Source organism: Bubalus bubalis, chromosome 1 (assembly GCF_019923935.1).
Source record: "Bubalus bubalis isolate 160015118507 breed Murrah chromosome 1, NDDB_SH_1, whole genome shotgun sequence".
NCBI lineage: Eukaryota > Metazoa > Chordata > Mammalia > Artiodactyla > Bovidae > Bubalus > Bubalus bubalis.
The window spans coordinates 36,993,968-37,013,806 of NC_059157.1; the positions used below are offsets into that span (position 1 = coordinate 36,993,968).

Below are 19,839 nucleotides of genomic sequence, written 5' to 3' on the forward strand. Positions count from 1 at the left end.
CAGGGAAGCTTGGCTTGCTGTAAGTCCACGGGATCGCAGAGCCGGACACAACTTGGCAACTGAACAACAACCTATAGATACTTTAATGATCAGGTTTCTTAGATTGCAAGTGACAGAGACTCAACTCAAAAAGTTTAGGCATTAAGGGATATTTGGTAGCTCATGGGTCTTCCCAGGTGGCTTAGATGGTAAAGCATCTGCTTACAATGCAGGAGACCTGGGTTCAATCCCTGGGTTGGGAAGATCTCCTGGAGAAGGCAATGGCACCCCACTCCAGTACTCTTGCCTGGAAAATCCCATGGATGAAGGAGCCTGGTAGGCTACAGTCCATGGGGTCGCAGAGTCGGACACAACTGAGCAACTTTCTTTCACTTTTTACTTTCATGGCTCTTAGGAAGGCTGAAGAATCAAAGTGCAGGAAAGCTGGATCTCAGGGACAGAGGGAATAAGGGACGAAGATGCCTTGGGGACTCTGTTTTACAGAGACTGGCTGTATCTTCCATCACCTTGTCTTTCTGGACAAGCTAGTGGCCATGTACAAGTCCTAAGACCTCGCATCCCAGCTTCCCTCCATCACAGAGAGGCTAACTCTCCTCAGCTCCACCTGAGAAAGTTCACAAAAGAACTCAGACTGACCCAATCAATTGTGTTAGGAAAGAAACGCTAAATTCAACTTGAACTCTCCAGTTACTGTGGCCAGATAACCAGTTTCCAGAAGAAATGCTGTCCCCAAAAGTTAAGAGGGCAGACTGGACAAACAGAAGGTATTTACTACTCTAAAGTGTAAAATTTGGAGTCCTTATCACACTCCAACTTTTCCTAACATGTTATGTAACAGATTACAAAGCTACGTTTAAGCTGTAAAACGCTCTTATATGCAGCATATCATGGATTCCTTAAAGATTTTCCAGCAAGCTAAAAAAACTGTCACATTATCCTTTGCATTTCTCCAATAAATTACTAAATTACAAAACTGATAATGTGTAATGCTTCACTAAAATGGAAAAACCTCCAAAATATTTCAGATACAAGTTTTGGTCTCTGAGTATGTATGTAACTATTATTGTATGCATGTATGTAATAATTATTCATATAAACCACAAGTTAGAAATAGCAAATTCTTTTTGGAAAAGATACCCATTTAAAAATATATTTACATACAGGTTAATCCACAATATAAGCTGTATCATTTTGATTGAAAATAGCGGCTTGAAGGGTGGGTGAATAGATTTACAGATATACACACACACAGCATCGGCAATATATGCACCCACAGTTAGTAGATATTCTATTCAGTAGTGGGACTGTGAAAGTATACATTTATTCTTATTTGTTCATTATCCTTAGTTTGCTCTAATGAGTATATGATACATTATTTAACAAAAAGTTAAACATGGCTTTTTTTGTTACATATTAAAAGCTTCTAAAAAGTGTTTAGAAAGAGTATAGGTATTAATCACACATAACACAACTCTGTTCCTAAATAAATGTATGTTAAATCATTTTTATTATTTTCTGGTACTGTTCCAAGTGCTTGACCACTTAGATACATCTTTTAGCAACAGAAATAGTCAGTATCTAATTTGTACCTTTCTGAAGGTACAGAGGGCTAGGCCTGTATTTCACTTTGACAACAAATGACTCCCAGGAAGACTCACAGCCTGACCTATAAGATGCATCAAAATCCAAGGGCAGTTTTAATTGTGAGATGCTGCCTATGGAGAGAATACTGTAAGTGATCATTAAGCACATTTCTGGCTATGGGCTTTCGAAAGAGCAGACCAGCCTGGTGAGGAGAAAACAGGTCAGAAGTGAAGACAACGTTCCTATCTCACACTCACAGACGTGCAGCCTCCTACAGGATCCCATTTCTCTGACACAGTCATTCATCCTCCTGAGAAGCTTAAGTCAGGAGAGCATTTCTGTAACTTGTGTTAAACTGTGAAAGGGAATACAGTTGAATTTAGGTTGCTTACTTCATATTCAAACAGCTGATCTGCCAATGACCTTGAATTGTCACATTAAATAGTATTTGAGGCTGCAGAAACTGCAAAGAAATAGGGACCATGCTGCTCCTCATCCATAAGCTGAGACGCATACCTGCCAGGGATGGTACTATGTCGCTGAATTTGAGCAAACAACTGCGCTGGTTGAGAACTTCAGTGGACACCTACGGACAGCCTTTCACTGAGAAATGATTCCCCTTATCAGTCTAGGGGAGAAGACATGATAAAAACCTCCCTCTCATTCTACAGAAATAAATCTGCACCTCACACCAGAGAATCAATAACATATCAATGTTTTCAACTATCTCACATGGATCCCATTGCGTCCTTCTCTGTTCACAACAAAGAATTTTCAATCACATCAATCAATCTACTACCACAACAATGCAGCCTGCTCCTACATGAACTGAGAGGTTATGTGATGTTATCAATTCCAGACGAAGAAAAACCATGAAGGGACAGTGCTCTCCAAGGACAGCAGCTGCTGACAATGCAAGAACAACACGTCAAAGGAAAAGCAACTAGGTAAACTCTGAGGTACTCAAAACAAGCAAAAGATGAGATGCAATAAATAACAATCATGTAGTCATATTATCTATGACACTATTCATCTTCACAGGGTCCAACAGCAGAACTTTCAAGAAGGTGAAAACTGTTTAACATCTAAAAGAAAAATTTTTTAAAGTTTAAAGTTACAGTTTGTGATAGCTTAGGCTAAACTCCAAGAAGACAAAATTGACAGACGTATTATTTCATAGGACTTTTTCATGTTTTTTGCAAAAAACCAGATAGGTGACTACATACATTTCAACACCTTTATCACTAAGTCAACCTGTAAGTTAGCAACTAATTTCCATAAGCACTGTAAAACAGCAGAGAGCCGGTTACTTCTGTGGAAAGTTTTTGAAACGTACAGGTAAGCTTCCATTTCTGTACAAGCCTTTGGAGAAAGAACGAAGAGAGAAAAATATACAAATCTGGAGAGACATTCAAATCAAACTAGGAGGTGTCATAAAGAAAATGATGTCACTAATGCAATAAACATTTGGTAAAAACAAGAGGGGGAAAGGGCACCACCGGGAGTTTGGAGATGAGCGAAACAGAGATGCGTTGTTCTAACAACCTTTGGGAAACCTTGCCAGACTTTTTTTTTTTTTTTAAGAAATAAATTGACTAGCTCTCCAAGTAATGATGACATCACACTTTATTCTACTTGCTGCTTTCCACGATAATTTCAAAAATTTCAACCTCTTGTAGTAGAGCTCTCTTAAAAGTGGAGTACTTTCTCCGTGATTAAATGTGACATGTAGCAAACCGCAAGAAAAGCCTTCTGCAGATCTTTAAACATAGAGAGGCCAGAGGTATTGTACAGGTTTATCTTACCGTAAAGCTTTTGGCCCAAAGTACATGAAGAGCTCCTTCCCCAAAGTTTCCACACCACTGTAACCATGTCCATTAAACAGTCTCAAGAAATCCTGACTGGAATTTTTATTATTATTCAGTGCAGCAGCCTAGGAGAAAATACACATGTGTAAACACACAAACTTGAAACAAAAATCATAATTTAAATCTTAACATTTTTATATTACTCCATGCTCAGGTGCATCCCAATTAGAAGAATCATCTCCAATAAGTCGAGTAATGTAAATAGCTGTTTACATATATTTTGTTAAATTACTAGGCAGTTATTTAAAGAGAGAGAGGCCAAAAGAAAAAAAAAAAATTAAGTGGAAAAAAAAGTCATTGGCACAGAATCAAAATGAATTTCTCCCAGGACTATACTGCTCTGTGCATGTGAAAATAAGGCACAGGGAAATGACATGAATGTTTTAAAGTTAAAAACTAGGGCACAGAGTCTTTCGTTTCCAAAGTACAGCCAAGGTCCTTGGAAGAGCATTCAGATAAAAACATCTAAATGTGGTAAAGAATAAAATAGGTAAAGAATATAGGTAAATAGTATATTTTGGTAAAGAATAAATTTTGACCTGTGATGATGAACTCATAAACCAGTAAGGAAGAAAAAGAGGGCAAAACCCAAGTAAAAGTGAGAGAGTACCCCAAAGGTAAGGAGCCAGATTTTATCAGAAAGGCATTTACTGGACATTCAGACATGAGACCTCCGGTTTTCATGGCTCTGTGGGACACAGAGGGTCAGAGGCAGGGCTCGGGTCCCCCTGGGGAGGGGACTCTGACTGCAGAGCTGCTCCTCTCCCGCTCCCCAACTGTAATGTTCAAAATAAAGGAAAAGGAAGCCCAGTACACCTTCCCCCATCAGCATGGAAACCAAACAACATATTGGTAGAATTACAACATATATACTGAACATTATAAAAAGGACCAAGGTAATTACAGACATAAAATATCAGGACTCCTGTGGGTGAAGGGAAGGAATGCATTGAGTTTACATATATCTGAGAAACCATGTCAACTAACCATTTTCTTTTTTAAAGAACTAAATCAACTAGCCTTCGAAGTAAAAATGCATAATGACAGAGAAAATGATGGCAGATATAAAGCTTTTCTCAGAAGCCAAGCTTCTGTGATTATATAGATATATATATGCTGTGATTATAAAACTATAAAACAGTTTAGATACTGTCTACGAACAAAAGGAGACAGTATGTCACTAGAGAAGAGTGGAGAAATAACTCCAGAAACAATGAAGAGACAGAGCCAAAACAAAAACAATGCCCAGTTGTGGATGTGACTGGTGATGGAAGTAAAATCCGATGCTGTAAAGAACAAGTTGCATAGGAATCTGGAATGCTAGGTCCATGAATCAAGGTAAATGGAAGTGATCAAACAGAAGATGGCAAGCGTGAACCTGGACATTTTAGGAATCAGTGAACTAAAATGAACTTGAATGGGTGAATTTAATTCAGATGACCAGTATATCTACTATGGTAGGCAAGAATCCCTCAGAAGAAATAGAGTAGCCCTCATAGTCAACAAAAGAGTCCAAACTGTAGTACTTGGGTGCACTCTCAAAAAACAACAAAATGATCTGCTTGTTTTCCAAGGCAAACCATTCAATAACACAGTAATCCAAGGCTATGCCCCAACCAGTAATGCTGAAGAAGCTGAAGCTGAATGGTTCTATGATGATTGACAAGGCTTTCTAGAACTAACACCAAAAGAAGATGACCTATTCATTATAGGGGACTGGAATGCAAAAGTAGAACATCAAGAGATACCTGGAGTAACAGATAAGTTTGGGCTTGGAATACAAAATGAAGCAGGGTAAAGACTACTAGAGTTCTGTCAAGAGAACACACTGGTCATAGCAAACACCCTCTTTCAACAAAACAAGAGACAACACTACACGTGGACATCATTGACCAGATGGTCAATACCCAAATCAGATTGATTACATTCTTTACAGCCAAAGATGGAGAAGCTGTATACAGTCAGTAAAAATAAGACTGAGAGCTGACTGTGACTCAGATCACGAACTCCTTATTGCCAAATTCAGACTTAAATTGAAGAAAGTAGGGGAAACCACTAGACCATTGAGGTATGACCTAAATCAAAACCCTTACGATTATATAGTGCAAGTGACAAATAGATTCAAGAGATTAGATCTGATAGACAGAGTGTCTGAAGAACTATGGACAGAGATTCATGACATTGTACAGAAGGCAGGGATCAAGACCATCCCCAAGAAAAGGAAATGAAAAAAGGCAAAATGGTTGACTGAGGAGGGCTTACAAATATCTGAGAAAAGAAGAGAAGCTAAAGACAAAGGAGCAAAGGAAAGATACACCCATCTGAATGCAGAGTTCCAAAGAATAGCAAGGAGAGATAAGAAAGCCTTCCTCAGTGATCAATGAAAAGAAATAGAGGAAAACAGTAGAATGGGAAAGACTAGAGATCTCGTCAAGAAAATTAGAGATATCAAGGGAACACTTCATGCAAAGATGGGAACAATAAAGAACAGAAGCAGTATGGACCTAACAGAAGCAGAAGATATTAAGGAACGGTAGCAAGAATACACAGAAGAACTATACAAAAAAGATCTTAATGACCTATATAACCACAATGGTGTGATCACTCACCTAGAGCCAGACATCCTGGAGTCTCACGTCAAGTGGCCCTTAGGAAGCATCACTATAAACAAAGCTAGTAGAGGTGATGGAATTCCAGCTGAGCTATTTCAAATCCTGAAAGATGATGCCGTCAAAGTGCTGCACTCAATATGCCAGCAAATTTGGAAATCTCAGCAGTGGCCACAGGACTGGAAAAGGTCAGTTTTCATTCCAGTCCCAAAGAAATGCAATGCCAAAGAATACTCAAAGTACCACACAATTGCACTCATCTCACACGCTAGTAAAGTAATGCTCAAAATTCTCCAAGCTAGGCTTCAGCAACACGTGAACCGAGAACTTCCAGATGTTCTGCTGCTGCTACATCGCTTTAGTCGTGTCCGACTCTGTGCGACCCCATAGACAGCAGCCCACCAGGCTCCACCGTCCCTGGGATTCTCCAGGCAAGAACACTGGTGGGTTGCCATTTCCTTCTCCACTGCATGAAAGTGAAAAGTGAAAGTGAAATTGCTCAGTTGTGTCCGACTCTAGCGACCCCCTGGACTGCAGCCTACCAGGCTCCTCCATCCATGAGATTGTCTAGGCAAAAGTACTGGAGCAGGGTGCCATTGCTTTCTCTGTCCAGATATTCAAACCTCCTTAGAAAAGGAAGAGGAACAAGAGATCAAATTGCCTGCCAACATCCTTTGGATCATAGAAAAACCAAGAGAGTTCCAGAAAAACATCTACTTCTGCTTCATTGACTATGCCAAAGCCTCTGACTGTGTGGATCACAACAAACTGTGCAAATTCTTAAAGAGATGGTGATACCAAACCACTTTACCTGACTCCTGAGAAATCTGTAGTAGGTCAAGAAACAAGTTAGAACCGGACATGGAACAAAAGACTAGTTCCAAATTGGGAAAGGAGTACCTCAAGGTTGTATATTGTCACCCTGCTTATTTAACTTCTATGCAGAGTACATCATGTGAAATGCTGGGCGGGATGAAGTATAAGCTGGAATCAAGACTATGGGAGAAATATCAATAACCTCAGATATGCAGATGATACCACTCTAGTGGCAGAAAGCAAAGAGGAACTGAAGAGCCTCTTGATGAAAGTGAAAGAGGAGAGTGGAAAAGTTGGCTTAAAGCTCAACATTCACAAAACTAAGATTATGGCATCCAGTTCCATCACTTCATGGCAAATAGATTGGGAAACAGTGGAAACAGTAACAGACTTTATTTTCTTGGGCTCCAAAATCACTGCAGATGGTGACTGCAGCAATGAAATTAAAAGACGCCTGCTCCTTGGAAGAAAAGTTATGAGCAACCTAGATAGCATATTAAAAAGCAGAGACATTACTTTGCAACAAAGGTCATCTAGTCAAACCTATGGTTTTTCCAGTAATCATGTATGGATGTGAGACCCGGACCAAAAAGAAAGCTGAGCGCTAAAGAATTGATGCTTTTGAACTGTGGTGTTGGAGAAGACTCTTGAGAGTCCCTTGGACTGCAAGGAGATCCAACTAGTCCATCCTAAAGGAAATCAGTCCTGTGGAAGGACTGATGTTGAAGCTGAAACTCCAATACTTTGGCCACCTGATGGGAAGAACTGACTCATTTGAAAAGACCCTGATGCTGGCAAAGATTGAAGGCATGAGGAGAAGAGGACGACAGGATGAGATGTTTGGATGGCATCACTAACTCAATGGACATGAGTCTGACCAAGTTCCAGGAGTTGGTGATGGACAGGGAAGCCTGGGGTGCTGCATTCCATGGGATCACAAAGAGTTGGATAAACTCTAGCACCAATCAGTGGTTATGAGGTACTGGCACAGCAAGCCTGAGTACTCAGTGAGAGAAAAACATTCTTTCACATTTGCCTTATTTTTATAAATAAATCACTTAGAACCCTAAACTGAGAAGCACCAAGAATTTGAAATTTTTCTACTGAACAAGACTTTTTGCTGTCTCTTGCATACACTTCAAACCAAGTGTACATTATGACAGCAGTTTTGAGGTGAGTTTCCATGACAACCAATTAGTAGTTAAAAATTCTCATAAATTAGCCCAGAGACTTTGAAGATAATGATTAATAGAGCAGATATATATCAGTTTTGAATAACCTTTGCCTCAACATAGGCTAGGTTTTATATTTTTCAGGATTTTGACCTTTTAAACCTTCCTTTTCTAAATTAATGGTTCGGGGGCCTGTGTGTCTGTCACTCTAGAGCCAAAAGCCTCTTATCTCTCCCAGTATCCTTTACTAGCAACTGGTTTTAACCATGTCCTCTGAAGTCCTCTGACTTTTGTTTGGGTTTCCAGTGAAGAAGGTTGGTGGGAATCTGGCCCTGGTTCACACGCACAGCCCTGGACACCACAGCAGCATCCCCCACTTTTTGGTTAGGAGATAATGTGCTATGACTGTCACCCCAGTGTTTGCATCTTCCTTTAAGCTTTACAAGTTAAATCTAAAACCCATCATCTATCCCATATGCAGGAAAAGATCACCATGCCAGTCCGCACACCCTTCGCCCTGCCTTGAACCTAGGATACTTCCTTTCTGGGACATACAGAACCCTCACAGCCTGCGCTTGATTCCCTTGTGAGGGAGTTTCTCCCTGTTCCAGGTTGAGTGCACATCCCTATGTTTCACTAAGCACCTGTGTGCACCATGACCCCAGTGTTCAGACCTCCTTTTCTCTCCTTGATCTGGCTTTACCAAGTTCTGTAATGGCTCCTGGCAGAGACAGAGACGACAACCTTGAAACAGACAGTGGTATCACCATATCTAATAAAATAGTAAATGGGTTCCTAATGTCTCCCTGAACGGAGAAGGCAATGGCACCCCACTCCAGTACTCTTGCCTGGAAAATCCCATGGACGGAGGAGCCTGGTAGGCTGCAGTCCAGGGGGTCGCTAAGAGTCGGACACGACTGAGTGACTTCACTTTCACTTTTCACTTTCATGCACTGGAGAAGGAAATGGCAACCCACTCCAGTGTTCTTGCCTGGAGAATCCCAGGGACGGGGGAGCCTGGTGGGCTGCCGTCTATGGGGTTGCACAGAGTCGGACACGACCGAAGTGACTTAGCAGCAGCAATGTCTCCTGGGAAGTCTGCTCACAGAACTAAATTAACCATTTTGCAAGAACTTAACACCATTTAGTTTAAAATTCTCAGCCAACAGCTACCACAGTTCATGTCACTCACTTGGCTGTCTACGACTTTGACATCCTCTAAGGATAAAGATGGCAGGTGGCATCTGGACACACACCCTCCACATAAAAAATGTACCATTCAGGGCTGTTGAACTGGATTTATTCATTTTAGAAAAGCTTGTTGACTTTCTACTATGTGTGAGGCCTTGCGAGGCCTTATTCTAGATATCTAAAAACCAGATCATATTCTGGGGAAAGCTTCCCACTCTGTAAGGATAACTGCTCACTGTTCAATGACTAGACTGGGCCATCTAAAACTTCCCCATTATCAAAACACCCAGATGTAATTCAACAGTAACACATCATTGGGTTTTGTTATAATTAGCTAAACAAAATCTCTGAGTACAATTCATATCGAAAATGTTTGTGCCACTTATTCTTAAACCACTGTAATGTCCATTTCAGAAGGTATAAATTAAAAGAAACCATAAAACCCTGGGGACGGGGGAAGTATGGGTTCTTAATGAAAACCTCCACTTTTTCTTGCTCAAAGTTAAATGCCAGGGTTCCTAATAATGTCTATTAGGAAGAAATCCAAATCTAGCTTATCCTGATTTTTATCCTAGATTTTCCCTGGGAAATTTCTAACTCTGTGCTAAATATTCCTATTAGTTCCTGCAGTCCTGAGGGCGTTTGGTTCCATGTGTAGCTAACGGAGAGCACAGCTGAAATGCCCTCTAGATGAAGACTGAGGGGCAGATTAAAAAAAGAGCTTTTCCATATAGTATTAATCTGTTAAGACACCACAGGCTGTCCTGGAGTATGCATCTACATGCTGTCCAATTACTGCCAACCATCAGAGGTTTTAGGAAGTCTATTGGATCTGACCATGGGAAATGTCTCTCCAGCCAAAGGAGGATTCAGCAGAAGGCCCTCCCAAATGTTAGGGCTCCTGGACCACTTATTAACAAGACAAAGAGGAGCATGTGCCCTTAGACATAAACTGCTTGTACATAGGAGGATGAGTCAAAAAAACACAAATGTTAATATACTTAAAATGCATGACACCAGTAAGTCTCTTCACACAACTGTCCACGAGAAGTGAATCATGGTGTCCTGATGGACAGAGCCGCAAGGAACCAGAAGCCAAATCTTCACAGGTGTGCTGGTTTTGTTCTCTAGTCTCTATAATCAAAAATAACACAGAATAGGACACCAAAAACAGAATGTGGAAAGGGATGATATTAAAGTCTCTACAAATACTGAAAAAAGATGTTTGGGGCCTGATGAAGGTGAAGGTGACTATGACAATACAGACGTCAGCAGAGGGCAGGTGGGGAATGATCACAGGTGGAGAGGCCAGAAACAGAGAGACCTGACACCATCCGATGCCTTCTGTGGCACAAGCCTGCTCCAGCTCCAGACGCCGCGAGCCCTTGGCTCAACTGTGTGTCAGAATTAGTTTTTTAATACTTGATGAGGTGCTTGGGAATTAAAAAGACATGTTAGCATAACCTCTTCCCTGCTCACATACACGGTTTGTCACTCGCTATACACTCCAGTACACTTGCTGGGACTAGAATTTCCCTGTCTGGGAAGCAGAATCATCTTGAGGCTTTCTACCTGCCAAACCCAGCACAGGGCTTTCTACAACCACTGTGCTGGCACTTACCGACTGAACAAGTGTCTGTGACTCGTGTTTCTCCCTTATTTGTCTGTGAGCTCCTTGTTGACAGCAGCTATGGTGTTTCCTTATCCCTGGGCGCTTCACACGATGCCTGGCGCTCAGGAAACATCTGTGGGATGAACCAGATCCCTCCCTCCTGCCCTCTTGGTATTCCCCACCCATCATCCCCATCTTGCTATACCTTTCCCAAGGTTTCTTGGCAAAAACTTCTGTTCCACCAACGGTTTTAGCTCCTTTGAGAATTATTAACATCCTAGTCTCTTATTTTCTAATTATCTTCAAAGAAATGAGGCTTAAATATAGGAGTACCAAGTTACTACCAAAAGCTAGATGGATGTAAAATATTATAGTTAATCAGAATTTTCCATTAAGTAAAAAGAACTTTATGGGAAAGTTTAGGATTTCAGCAAGCAGTCCCAGCCTGCCCTGGTTTTTACTTAAGATGTTTACTTAGCATTTAAATGGCTGCTTTAAAAACATCTATTCTAATACCTTATTTGGGTTCTGAGGGAGATGATACAAATTGTCTATCATGTGGGCACTTGACCCAAATCACCTGATCCCCAGTACACTATCATTTCTAAAATAATCTGCTCTAGAGAATATACTCCAGGAAAAATAAAAATTTCAACTTATAACTGACCATCTCAAGCACCTGCATACATTTTTAACTGTTTTTTTTTTCTTTTAAAACACCATTTGAGGGATAAATTCTTATGTACCAGTGATGGTTTGTTCCATTTATTTTGAGAGCTCTTATGTACAAATGGGGCAAGGCTTTTGCAATAAACCTAAGAATTACAAGAGACTCACTTGCCCTACCTGTAGAACCTGGGGTTATCACCTCTTCATACAACATTCAACAGCCCATGCAAATTCAAAAATTATTCCCACAAGCCTATTATCTTTGCTGTAACTGTACACAATTATCCAATATATACCTGACTTTCTCATTTTGACCGTTATAAACTTGTTACTGTATTATCTGAACATTTCATTCTTTTTTTTCCCCCTGAAATAAGAGAAGAAAATATCCTTTGCCATAATTTTAAGTATGATTGAGAAGGGTTCACCTTCCCATTTTCAAGTGGCTTAATAATAGGAAATCATCAAAACAACATATATCTTTGGAGACAGCACATGATTTATTGTGCTGATTACCATTTATCCTGCCTATCCATGGGTGAATAAGGAAGATGAACTTTTCAGAACAGAATAAGACTTTTCCACAGATAAATGGTTCAACTCTAGTGCAGTTACATATTTCCCCTAGAGAGGAAAAATATATCATATTTATAATCACAGTCTCTCCTTTTTGTCCCCCACATGCTTTTTACCCTCAATACAACAATACTTTTAGTAATCACAAACCACTTATCTATCCATTTAAACTATCAAAAAAACCTAACTTTAAAATGGTCTCTAAGCCCCCCAAAAGAGGTCTTTACATAAAAATCTGTTCTTCAATTTTGTAAGAGCAGAGGCTGTTACACTTACTTATACTAAGCACTTACTCTGAGGCTAAATGTTTTATACACAATATGATTACACCAAAAGATTCAGATCAGATCAGTCGCTCAGTAGTGTCTGACTCTTTGCGACCCCATGAATCACAGCACGCCAGGCCTCCCTGTCCATCACCAACTCCCGGAGATCACTCAGACTCACGTCCATCGAGTCAGTGATGCCATCCAGCCATCTCATCCTCTGTCATCCCCTTCTCCTCCTGCCCCCAATCCCTCCCAGCATCAGAGTCTTTTCCAATGAGTCAACTCTTCGCATGAGGTGGCCAAAGTACTGGAGTTTCAGCTTTAGCATCATTCCTTCCAAAGAAATCCCAGGGCTGATCTCCTTCAGAAAGGACTGGTTGGATCTCCTTGCAGTCCAAGGGACTCTCAAGAGTCTTCTCCAACACCACAGTTCAAAAGCATCAATTCTTCGGCGCTCACCCTTCTTCACAGTCCAACTCTCACATCCATACATGACCACAGGAAAAACCATAGCCTTGACTAGACGGACCTTTATTGGCAAAGTAATGTCTCTGCTTTTGAATATGCTATCTAGGTTGGTCATAACTTTCCTTCCAAGGAGTAAGCGTCTTTTAATTTCATGGCTGCAGTCACCATCTGCAGTGATTTTGGAGCTCAGAAAAATAAAGTCTGCCACTATTTTCACAACTATTTCCCATGAAGTGGTGGGACCGGATGCCATGATCTTCGTTTTCTGAATGTTGAGCTTTAAGCCAACTTTTTCACTCTCCTCTTTCACTTTCATCAAGAGGCTCTTTAGTCCCTCTTCACTTTCTGCCATAAGGGTGGTGTCATCTGCATATCTGAGCTTATTGATATTTCTCTCCGCAATCTTGATTCCAGCTTGTGTTTCTTCCAGTCCAGCGTTTCTCATGATGTACTCTGCATATAAGTTAAATAAACAGGGTGACAATATACAGCCTTGATGTACTCCTTTTCCTATTTGGAACCAGTCTGTTGTTCCATGTCCAGTTCTAACTGTTGCTTCCTGACCTGCATACAAATTTCTCAAGAGGCAGATCAGGTGGTCTGGTATTCCCATCTCTTGAAGAATTTTCCACAGTTTATTGTGATCCACACAGTCAAAGGCTTTGGCATAGTCAATAAAGGAGAAATAGATGTTTTTCTGGAACTCTCTTGCTTTTTCTATGATCCAGCAGATGTTGGCAATTTGATCTCTGGTTCCTCTGCCTTTTCTAAAACCAGCTTGAACATCAGGAAGTTCACGGTTCACATATTGCTGAAGACTGGCTTGGAGAATTTTGGGCATTACCCCTTCATAAAGTCATCACCAGATAGGTGGGTCTGGTGAGAAAGCCCTGATCTGGGAGAAAAAGGAACAATTACCAGGACATTTACTGCAGCTCAGACAGTAAAGAATCTGCCTGCAATGCAGGAGACCTGGGTTCGATCTTTGGGTCAGGAAGATCCCTGGAGAAGGGAATGGCGATGCACTCTAGTACTCTTGCCTGGAGAATCCCATTGACGGAGGAGCCTGGAGGGCAGGCAACAGTCCACAGAGTCACAAAGAGTCGACACAACTGAGTGACTAACACTACTATTACTTCTTATTTTGCTAGGCACTAAGCTAAGAGTTTTGTGTGTCCTATAATCTGATTCTGACCAAATAGGCAAAGATGTGAGTATAAGCAACATAGGAGCTGGAATTCAAAAATCAAGATGATCAGATGTTTTCTCTATGTCATCCCCAACACTTTAGGGTTCACTAAAAGCTCCAATGGCTGTGGAGAATCGTCTCCCTGAGTTTCCTTAACCGTTCTCCGTTCACTCTTGCTCCATGACTCCATGTAATGCTGAATGCTGGTAGCAATGATCCTGAGTCATTAAGATGAAACCATTACCCAGATCCATGGAAGAATGTACGCAAATACTATTATGCATGTTATATACAAGTTAAAAAACCTCTTTCTAGATTTAAACGAATAAGCTTCATTTAGCTAGAAAATTAATCTCTGTGGATAAGCTCATTCCTTCATATAATGGCAATCAAATGAATTATGAATTCCACTTCCTCCACTACAAAGAGAAAGGAGGGAGGGAAACTTTTATTATGTGGCTTCATTATTTTCGTGTAATAGAAATTTCCATTTAACATGCATAACAAAATATACACTCATAGAGAAAGATTCCAAATTGAATTTATTTTAAAATCTTTCATCAAAACTATTTTTGCACTATTTAAAACTTTGCTCTTCTCCATCCATTCAAATGTTTACTAAATAACTCAGACACTGTGAAGAGCATATCAAGATGAGTAAGAATAGCTAGCATATTATATACATATATCAAACCTTAAGGAGAGAGAGTAACCAGAGAATTATGTTTCAAATGAAATGAATGCTTATAAACTCTGTTTCAGATTCTGTTTTGTGAAAGGAAACTGAAAACATATGCAGATTACACACCGATATCACCAAAATATTGTATCCACCCAACAATTAAAATCGAAGGATTGACTCTTCACAGCTCATTAAGCAGACATATTCATTTATATTCCAGTGTTGTTTCTTACCATAAGGTTCCAAAAGCTCCAGCAGAGTTTTATGTGATGTGCTTACAGAGTTGCATAATTTTATGCTGACAAGACAGTGGATCAAAACTCAGAAGTGATGTAACGCATGGACGACTAGCAAACGCTGGGCTTCTATGGCTAGGCTTTCTTCTTCAAAATGGGGGTCACTTGTCACAAGGAGACATGCCTTAGAACACGTTCTCCATGAACTTCAAACTTGAGCCAAGAGGACGACTACAGGCCACAGTAGCTGATTCATTACAACAGTAGCTACACAGGTGGGGTTCTTCTTTTTGGTACAATGATTATCTGGAGTTTAACTCATTTATTTTAAATGCCCAATTAGTATTTATTTATCTCTCCTTTGTACTTTTTCATGTTTACTGCAATATAAAGAAGACCAAATGCAGTTATTATTTTTCAACTGCTGCCTTGTGAAATCTAACGATTTCAAGTCAGTAGCAGAAACCTTTAAATAGTTTTAATGCTCAGGTATAAAGGTCTTGGAAACATGGGATGACCTATTTAAGTAGTGATCATGCCAGAGATCTGTGACAACCTACCACATTTTGATGAAATTTACTATAGGGCTTCCCTGGTGGTTCAATCGGTAAAGAATCTGCCCACAGTGTGGGGGACCCGGGTTCAATCCCTGGGTCGGGAAGATCCCCTGGAAAAGGGAATGGCTACCCATTCTAGTATTCCTGCCTGGAGAATTCCATGGACAGAGGAGCCTGGTGGGATCTCAAAAAAGTCAGACATGATTGAGCGACTAACACTATGGATTCAATGCCCCTCTAAAATGCAAAGACCCTTCATGTTTACAAAGATTATTATTTCTTTAGATCAAGGGCCCATAAAGTGAAGCTATGGCAAAACATTTAGAATATTCCCAATGATAAAGGGATTATTAATTCCATATTGATTTTCACAAAGGGGTTATTCATTTCATATTGATTTTCAAAGCCAGTTCCCATAGAACAAGATTTTTGATTCCAAATCATAAAGACCTATTCCAACTTTTAATACCTTTTTATGTCAAAGTATTAAATATAGTAATGTTCAGTGATTGCTTCCAAGTGATATTATTAATTGCCCAACCACTGACGAAGCATCTACATTATGTTATCAGGTTGCACTGTGAATATGGGAATGGAAGCCATTAGCATTACCAAAGTAGGTAAGCCAACTGGCTAAACTGAACAGAAGTAAAAATGGTGGCAGATCAGCCAAAAACTTAATGTCTCACTTCTCTAACTAATAAGTAGTCACCACTATATGCTGAGCAGTATGGTATTCTTGCCAAAATGAATCAAAGGTTATAAAAGGTTTCCTACTGAACCTTTTATAACTGAGGGGAACTATGGTTGAAAGTGTAGGCTTTGGAGTTTGAAAGAAGGGAGATTAAACCTGGTTCAGCCCTTCCTAGTCATGTAATACCGGGCAACTTAACTGTTTTAAACTCACTTCAAGCTTCACATTCCTTATCTGTAGAATCAGGTTAATCCTTTATCATGGGGTTATTATTTTTTATAATGAAATGATATATAACAGTTCTTCAAAAGCACTTTATGCCTTGGAACTGAAGATGATCATAAATGGAAAGGAAATGTTCATGCTGGTCTGGCCTAAAGACCAATGAGGTAATGTCTATTTAAAACATTAAATGGGATTCTCAAGGAAATAAGTTTATCTGACTCATCTTGTATCCTCGGGAGCTAGTAATAGCTTAAAACTTAATACAGAATATATTACTGTTTAATGATGTAAATTACGATATCTGTAACATATTCATGCCATATCCATTATCACACTCTATTCCCTTAACTTCCAAAACAGCAATTCTGTTCCCTTCTCTTCATTTCTGTCACAAGCCCCCTCCTCTGTGCTCCAGGCAGCCTTCTCAGATTCCTGTAATCCTCACCTGAGAAGGCAGCACGTACCCTGGCTTTCTGCCAGTCTTATAATTTTCCTTTGCAAGGAGAATGATCTTTCAAAGTGTCACTGGATCTTAACACCCTTCAAAGACCCCCATTATTCCAGAATGAGTAGAGTCCCTACAAAGTTCTGCAAAGATTCCCAGGATCTGACTTCGACCAGCAATCTCAATTTTGTCTTATTTCAAACCACGTTCCCTGTATCTCATCATCCCCTTTCCAGCCATACCAGATTTCTTTCAGTCTCTTTTCCTTTGCTATTGCCTGCAGTGTTCCGCCTGCCAACCTTCAGTTCAGATCTAAGTATCTCCTCACCCTGCACATCTCAGCTTAATTGTTATTTTCTCAGCAAAGCAATCCCTGAACTTCCTGTAAGTTCTCATGGAACCATGTATCTTTACTTTAGAGAATTTATCAACTTATATTTCTTTCTGTTTTTACCTAATGAATGTCTATGTATCTTCCCAACTAAAGAATAGCCTCCACAAGGGGAAGTGTTAGTTTCTGTTACTGAGGTTCCTTGAGTATTCAAAATTCTGTTGAATGAGTGATTTTTCTATAAACATTAATACTCTTAAGAGACTACTCAGGATTCATCTCTGTGGTATCCTGAAATGATTTTGAAAGAAACACTATAATAAAAGAACAGGTACAGAGTACTAGCTGACATATAGTCAAAATAAATAAAACACAAGGGCAGTTGGAAGGAGATGCAAAAATTACTCTTTGTCCAAGTTTGAAAATGTATTTACTCAGACTTAGAACTTCATTTCTTTCAAGTTGTAAGCATATGCTAATTTCATAGCAAGCAACTCTTTCTTACAAGACCAAAGGCTATGATGAAGCTTTGCAGGAGAAATTGAAATACAGTGCAATAATGCATGCATTCATGAAATACAATCATCCGTACATCTGAAGGGCTTTTAAGGCACGAGGTTTAATCAGAATATTTTCAGTACAAGTTCTAAGTTCTTACAAAATGAAAATCACACCACCTGCAATGCATGCCTGAGTGGCAAGAAGCTGTGCTACAACTTCCTTCAAAAAGAAATAAATTCGCTTAAGGGATCCAAAATGGCTCTGCCCCTTCATTAGATGGCAATATTGAGTTGAGTGGACAGGGTGGTGCTAAATCCTCTGTGTGAAATGTTAAGATTATATATTAGTTGTAATACATTTTCAGTTGCAGAATATTAGGCAGGCGAGAAGCTAGAATTTTATCCTACAATCTTACTGCTTTTAAAACGTGAAAAACAAACAAACAAACAAACAAACAAAAACAGAGGTTGCAGGCATCTGATAATATTAACAGCAGAAAATGCAGCTATGGACAGAAGGAAACCATCTTTTGCTGGGTTGTAAAGAAGCTAAGCAAGGTGGCATGGAATAAAACACCTTCCATCACTTCCCACCTGGGCATCTCCAATGCGGCCTTAACTCGGCGGTCCAGCAACCAACACTCAACCACGCAGGCGCACTTGTAGGGCATTCTCCCTCAGGTGAGGTCAAGGTATGTGTTAGGAAAGGCGAGGCCCAGGAAGCCTTGTGGAGAAGGAAATGACAACCCACTCCAGGATTCTTGCCTGGGCACTCCCGTGGACAGAGGAGCCTGGTGGGGGGCTGTCCACGGGGTCGCACAGAGTCGGACACGACTGAAGTGACTTAGCAGCAGCAGCAGGAAGCCTTGACCAGAGCTAAGGCACTTTGGACCCTGGAAACCCGATGGGCTTTTTGTTCTATCTCCCGCTGCTGGTCCCCCAGCGAGACACGGAAGCTGCTCACCTGTGAGGAGCCCACAGGCCCGGAGGCGGCGGGCGGCGAGCCGGGCCCACCCAGGCCCTGCAGCGCGCGGCCCCGCACGTCAGTCACCGCCTGGCCCGGGCGCACACGCGCCCGAATCTTCTCTCCATTTAGAGTACAACCCGGGCCTTCCACCATCGCCCGGGCCCGTGCTGCGCCGCACTAAGCTGCAAAGCCAGCCCAGAAAACTGCCGCGTAACTTCACCTCAGCGGAGGTACTTAGCTCCTCCGAGATTCAAATCTCGCGCGCTCCTGGCCCCGCCCCGGCCCCGCCTCTCCAGCCGCACCCTCCCCCAACCCTTCCCGCGGGCCCGGCTTCTCGGCGCAGGCGCAGTGGCCCAGCCTTCGGGCCCAGACGCGGGGCTGCAATAGAAAGGAAAGAATTGTTGCTGCTCACTCACCACCCTGCCCTGGGGGTCGAACTGTGCATCCTCAGAAGCTCCAATTTTGCTTTCTTTGCTTTGAGGTTTTGCCCTTGTCCTTGAGCTGCATGGTACACGCACGTTTTGTGACCTGATTCTCTTATTCTTCCCGAAGTCCCGAGGTAGCCTGGCAGGCCTCAGGTTTCTGCAGGCCCTCCTCGGGCTTGGGTGGGCGCAGAGGGACTCAGGGGAAGGTTTTTACAACAAGCAGCTTTTACTTTTCTCCTATAGGTTTAGCATGTCTTAGAAAACGTGGCCTAATATGCCGAGTATATCTTAGTGTCTGTTAAAATCCTCTTCATTTTTTGATACCTGAGCTAAGCAAGATTCTACAAAAATGCATGCAAATATTCTGTTTTGGGATGTCCGAGATGAGCACCATTTGAAATTGCTTTGTAAAAAGGCAGCTCTGTATAAATTTGAGGCAATGCATGAAAGAGAAAGTCGCTCAGTTGTGTCCGACTCTTTGTGACCCCATGGATTGTAGTCTACCACACTCCTCCATCCATGGGATTTTCCAGGCAAGGGTACTGGTGTGGGTTGCCATTTCCTTCTCCAGAGGATCTTCCTGACCCGGGGATCGAACCCAGGTCTCCTGCATTGTAGGCAGATGCCTTACCATCTGAGCCACCAGGGAAGTCCTTATATATCTGTAACCTCACATTTTTCAATGTTAATAAATATATCAGGATGCATGATCAGAAGTTAATCAGAAATCCTGAATATTAATAATTTCACGCAA

The 19,839-nt window shown here is 41.1% G+C and overlaps 1 protein-coding gene across 3 annotated transcripts in view; it reads right to left on the bottom strand.

The window, feature by feature from the left end:
• Nucleotides 1-18,914, bottom strand: part of NEIL3 (nei like DNA glycosylase 3) — a 46,524-nt gene extending 27,610 nt beyond the window's left edge. For 2 of the 3 annotated variants that reach the window (XM_044938631.2, XM_044938626.2), the window contains exons 1-2: nt 18,658-18,914; nt 3,390-3,517 (exon numbers count right to left, since the gene is read on the bottom strand). In XM_044938631.2, the coding sequence (XP_044794566.2) occupies nt 3,390-3,517; nt 18,658-18,813 (284 nt within the window). In that variant the 5' untranslated portion in view covers nt 18,814-18,914. The remainder of the gene's footprint in view (nt 1-3,389; nt 3,518-18,657) is intronic. The other variant, XM_025280458.3, reaches the window with a different exon arrangement.
• Nucleotides 18,915-19,839: the final 925 nt, after the last annotated feature.